The sequence below is a fragment of the Hipposideros armiger genome, unplaced genomic scaffold (genome assembly GCF_001890085.2).
Source record: "Hipposideros armiger isolate ML-2016 unplaced genomic scaffold, ASM189008v1 scaffold_40, whole genome shotgun sequence".
Taxonomy (NCBI): Eukaryota; Metazoa; Chordata; class Mammalia; order Chiroptera; family Hipposideridae; genus Hipposideros; species Hipposideros armiger.
Window position 1 is genome coordinate 4,710,113 of NW_017731390.1, and position 4,292 is coordinate 4,714,404.

At 54.9% G+C, this 4,292-nt stretch overlaps 1 protein-coding gene across 1 annotated transcript in view; it reads right to left on the reverse strand.

Moving 5' to 3' along the window:
* The window catches only part of MED24 (mediator complex subunit 24), a 14,723-nt gene that overhangs the window by 585 nt on the left and 9,846 nt on the right, over positions 1-4,292 (reverse strand). Inside the window, exons 18-23 of the mRNA XM_019638516.1 lie at positions 2,699-2,963; positions 2,123-2,304; positions 1,851-1,941; positions 1,416-1,515; positions 392-472; positions 6-94 (exon numbers count right to left, since the gene is read on the reverse strand). Of these exons, the coding sequence (XP_019494061.1) occupies positions 6-94; positions 392-472; positions 1,416-1,515; positions 1,851-1,941; positions 2,123-2,304; positions 2,699-2,963 (808 nt within the window). The remainder of the gene's footprint in view (positions 1-5; positions 95-391; positions 473-1,415; positions 1,516-1,850; positions 1,942-2,122; positions 2,305-2,698; positions 2,964-4,292) is intronic.

Sequence of the window (4,292 nt, forward strand, 5' to 3'; positions counted from 1 at the left end):
TCCACACACTCCTCCATGAACCACTGCACAAACTGGGTGTGGGGGCCGGCAGTCCGAGAGCCCAGGATGGAGGAAATGAGCAGGAACAAGTTGGCTGTGCGGGACGGGGGAGAATGAAGAATTCCATGAGAAGGGTCTGAGAAAAGGTTAGACTCTGGGAGAAGGAGAGACTGAAAAGGAAAAAGAAAGAAGTGCTAAGAGTGCCCTCCAAAATGGGGATGTAAAAAGTGGAAATGTAAAAGGAAAATTGGGGCAAGTCAGGAGAGCTAGCAAGTAGGGGAGATGGAGGACATGGTGGGAAAATGTGGCCGGAGGTGGAGGGCACCGGGAGGCCCCCTTCCAGTTGATGAGGCCTTAGCCCCGTTTCAGGAGCGGGGGTGGGAGGACTCACCCAGGACTCGGTTCAGTGGGTCTCTCATGTTGACAGTGTGGAGCTGGGAGGCCGACAAGGAGCTGCTCATGGACCGGTCGGCTGAGGGACCAAGTGGAGGGAACACTAAGAAAATGGCCTCCTGCATTCAAACCGCCTTTCGCGGGGAAGCCCTCCCCCATCAGGTGCGGAGGGAACGCCCAGAAAAGGTCCTTGGGTCCAGAGTCACAGACAGGCCCCAAATACAGAGAACCTCATAAGAAGATGAGAGACAAGAACTAACATTGGTGAGCACCACCAGGCACCAAGTGCTTATGTGGGGGCTGTACGTGGACTAAGCTGCCTAATCCTCACATCTCCATTGTACAGACGAGGAAACTGAGACTCAGATTTGCTAAGTAACTAGCCAAAGGTCATAGGGTTCGTAGGTGGCAGACCCAGTATCTTTCCTCCGCTCAAATGCAGAGGTGGTTTCCTAGTCCCTAAAAGGCCTCAGAGAAACTTCCAGCCTCAGGAGAAATCTCTTAGAAACAAGAAAAATTAAATGCCACAGAAGGAGCCCTTAGCAAGGGAGAGGTAATACCAGCTAGGGAGGTCGAGTGGGGGAGGGGTGCTCTTCAGACAGGAAGAGTGGGGAGCAGCCCTGAGTCCCAGCCCAGGGCTGCTCCAGGCCTCAGAGCTGGTTTTAGGGGAAGGAAAGTCAGAACTGGTGAGTCAACAGCACAGACTGCCCAAGGCAGTGAACTCACTTGGGTAGTTTGTCATTCCCTCCACCTTGTGGTAAGTAAAGGGTGGGGAAGGGACAGTGGTGCCCCACGCTGGGAGTGGATCCCAGCAGATGAGCTTAACCCTTAGGGGAAGATGCACAGCAAGCTTGGGTCTCTCTGGGGTTAGGAAACAGAGCAGCAGTCCATAGGGGACAAAATGGGACGAACGCTTGCCACGCCCTCTCTGACCAGCCAACAAAGATGGCAGTAGTTGCGCATTAGTGCAGAACAGGTAAGCAGGGACAGTTAGTAGCCTGCCCAGACGTCCACATACTCACTGGGACTGGAAAGGATGTTGGCGTCTTCCTCATTGGAGCTCAGCAGTCGCATCAGCTTCGAGGGCTGCATGTCGTCCAAGGGGAAGAGGCTGATATAATCCTGGAGGGCAGGAGACTGACTCACTATTACCCACTCCTGGGTCCCCCAATTACCCGATATTGGGCAAGAGGAGTGGAGCTCAGGTCAGAGTGGGGAAGAGCCAAGTCCACACAGGCCTCCGTCAGCATCTCCAGGGGGCCATCTTCCCTCAGCCCCTCTCCTCACCCCCTCCAACAATCCCAGTGAGACCAGCTCACAGATACCCCCGCAGATGTGGGCCCACCAGGCTGCCAGGGGCAGGGAGCGTGCCTCACTGTCTTTGCCTGGGGAGGCACCTCTTACCAGAAAAGGCTCAGGAAATGTCTGCTGAACAAGGGAAGAGAGGGGTCCCCTACCTCAATGTCTTCACGGTGTCGCTTCTTTTGGCGGGAGGATGCCTGTCCCTTGTGGGAGGAATAGGAACTCAGGGCACACCAGACGGCTAACCTGGCAAAGGGTTCCAGGAAAAGCAGTCAAATTAGAGGGGCCTCAAAAGGGGGCCCCTGTGCCCATGGTGATCTGGCCCCATCTGACAGGGCCTCCCCACCGCCCAGCTTCCCTGGGTGACCCCAGGGAAGGGTGCCCGACACAGGGCTGTGGGGACTTGGGGCTCGGCGAAGACCCCTACTTGGCGAGGGCGGTGCCAGGGGGGTCCATGAGGCTGTGCCACTTGGAGGAGTCAGTGAGCAGGCCAGGCAGGATGTGGCCCAGCAGGACCAGCGTCACCTGCTGCATGTCCAGGCAGAAGACGGAATAGAGCAGCTCCACTGCCCGCAGCGTGTGCTCCTTCCGGGTCTCCTTTAAGAGCTCCTAGATGAGCAGGTGAGGGGGCGTTTAGGAGCTGAGGGCCCGGACATCCCTGCCACTCCAGCCCGGCTCTCTGGGAGGGCACCGGGAGCTCCAGCCGCTGCTCCGTCCCTCACTCTGCCCTGGAGCCTCTGGTCAGAGCTCCCTGAGGAGACAGCTGCCCTCAGAGTCCAGGAGCGCTCTTGAGGCGAGGTCCAGCCTCTGTATTCCAAGGCATCTTCTCGCAGCATTTAAGAGGCCTGCGAGAGAGGCCGGGCTGACCGAGCTGGGTGTGGGGAAGTCAGAAGATGGGACCGAGGTGGGTCCTGTCGGGTATTTTCTCAGATGTCTCCTGGAGCCTGAGGAAACCTGCTCCCCCAGCCCATGTGTCTGGCCCACACCCACCCCACCCCAATACCTTAATCAGGTTGTTGCAGAACCAGTAGACGCCTCCCATGTGCAGCAGAGTGTCAAAGATGTGGATGGAGCGACTGTCCACCCATCCCTTCTCCAGCACCTTGGCAAATATGTCCGTCAGCACCTCCTTGATGGGTCGCTTAGGGGGCAGCAGGTTCCAGTAGGGCATCGTGTCCATGCCCGTGGATGGGAACTTGATCTGTGTGGCCGTCTGCTGCAGCACGTCGGCACACATGTGCTCCAGGATGGAGCTCATGATCACCACCCTGGTGGGGGGAAGGGGAGAGGACCTGAGACTCAAGCACCACCGGCTTCAGGAACCGGGGTGGGGAGGGAAAGAAACACCCAGCCCAGACTTTTCCCAGACTCGGGTTACGGAAATACTGCTGGGGAATGAACCCCATTCTACGCTGAGGGGGGAGGCAAGAGGAAGTTGCAAACCCCTAGAAGAGCTGACCCCACCAGTCCTGCTCCCGGAAGGACTCTCACCTGCTGGGCACAAAGCCCATTGGGGGCGGTCTCCTCCCCTAGGTTGTTCCAACAACATATTCCTATTTTCTCTCTCTCCAGCTTCCCCCATCCCCCAGGCCTGGCCCTGCCAATCCTCTGGCATAAATAAATATAATCACTTCCCTCTATGCTGAGTGCTTAAGGGGGATCCCGCCCAGCCTTGGCCTCCTCCCAAAGTAAACTGTTACTTCCAGGACAGGGGCCCAAGGGTTGCCCCACAGGACTCTTCCCGGCCCTTGGTAGCTGGGCAAGTGTAAGTGTATATCCAGGAATTTTCTCACGAAGAGTCTTCGACTGTGAATACAGACCTGGGTCTGAGTGCTAACTGTTCCTGGAATGCTGGGTGGCTCTGGGAAAGTTGCTAGGACTCCGTGAGCCACTTTTTCTACCTGAATGATGGAGCCACAGACTTCCCACGATTCCTCACCCAGCTAGGAGTCAGGGTGCTTAGAATGGATTATGTCAGAGCAAACACTCCACTACTTGTGGGGTGAGGATGATGAGGGAAGGAAGGAGGCAAGGGAAAAATAGGAGATGAGATTTCACAGACCCTCCCCAACGTCACTTCAGCTCAATTTTCCACTTCTCCCTTATAACATATCCTGATGCCTACCTTATTAGTCATCACTCATGATTTATCAGTTGGTTCATGGCCATGTTCATAGCATCACTATACCCAACAGTCAAGAGGTGGGAGACACCGCAACGGATGAATGGATAAGCAAAATATGGCATACACATATAATGGCATATTATTCAACCTTAAAAAGGAAAGAAATTCTGCCATGTGCCACGACATGGACGAACCTTGGGGACATCATGCTAAGTGAAATATGCCAGTCACAAAAAGACAAATACATGGGGTACCTAAACTAGTCAAATTCACAGAAACAGCAAGTAGAATGCTAGGGGTTTACAAGCTAGGGGGAGGGGGAAAAGGGTAAGTTGTTGCTTAACGGGTACAGAGTTTCAGATTTACAAGATGAAATTCTGGAGATCTGTTTCCTAACAATGTGACTATACTTAACACTACTGAACTGTACACTTAAAAATAGTTGTTAGGGGGCCAGCCGAGTGGCTCAGTT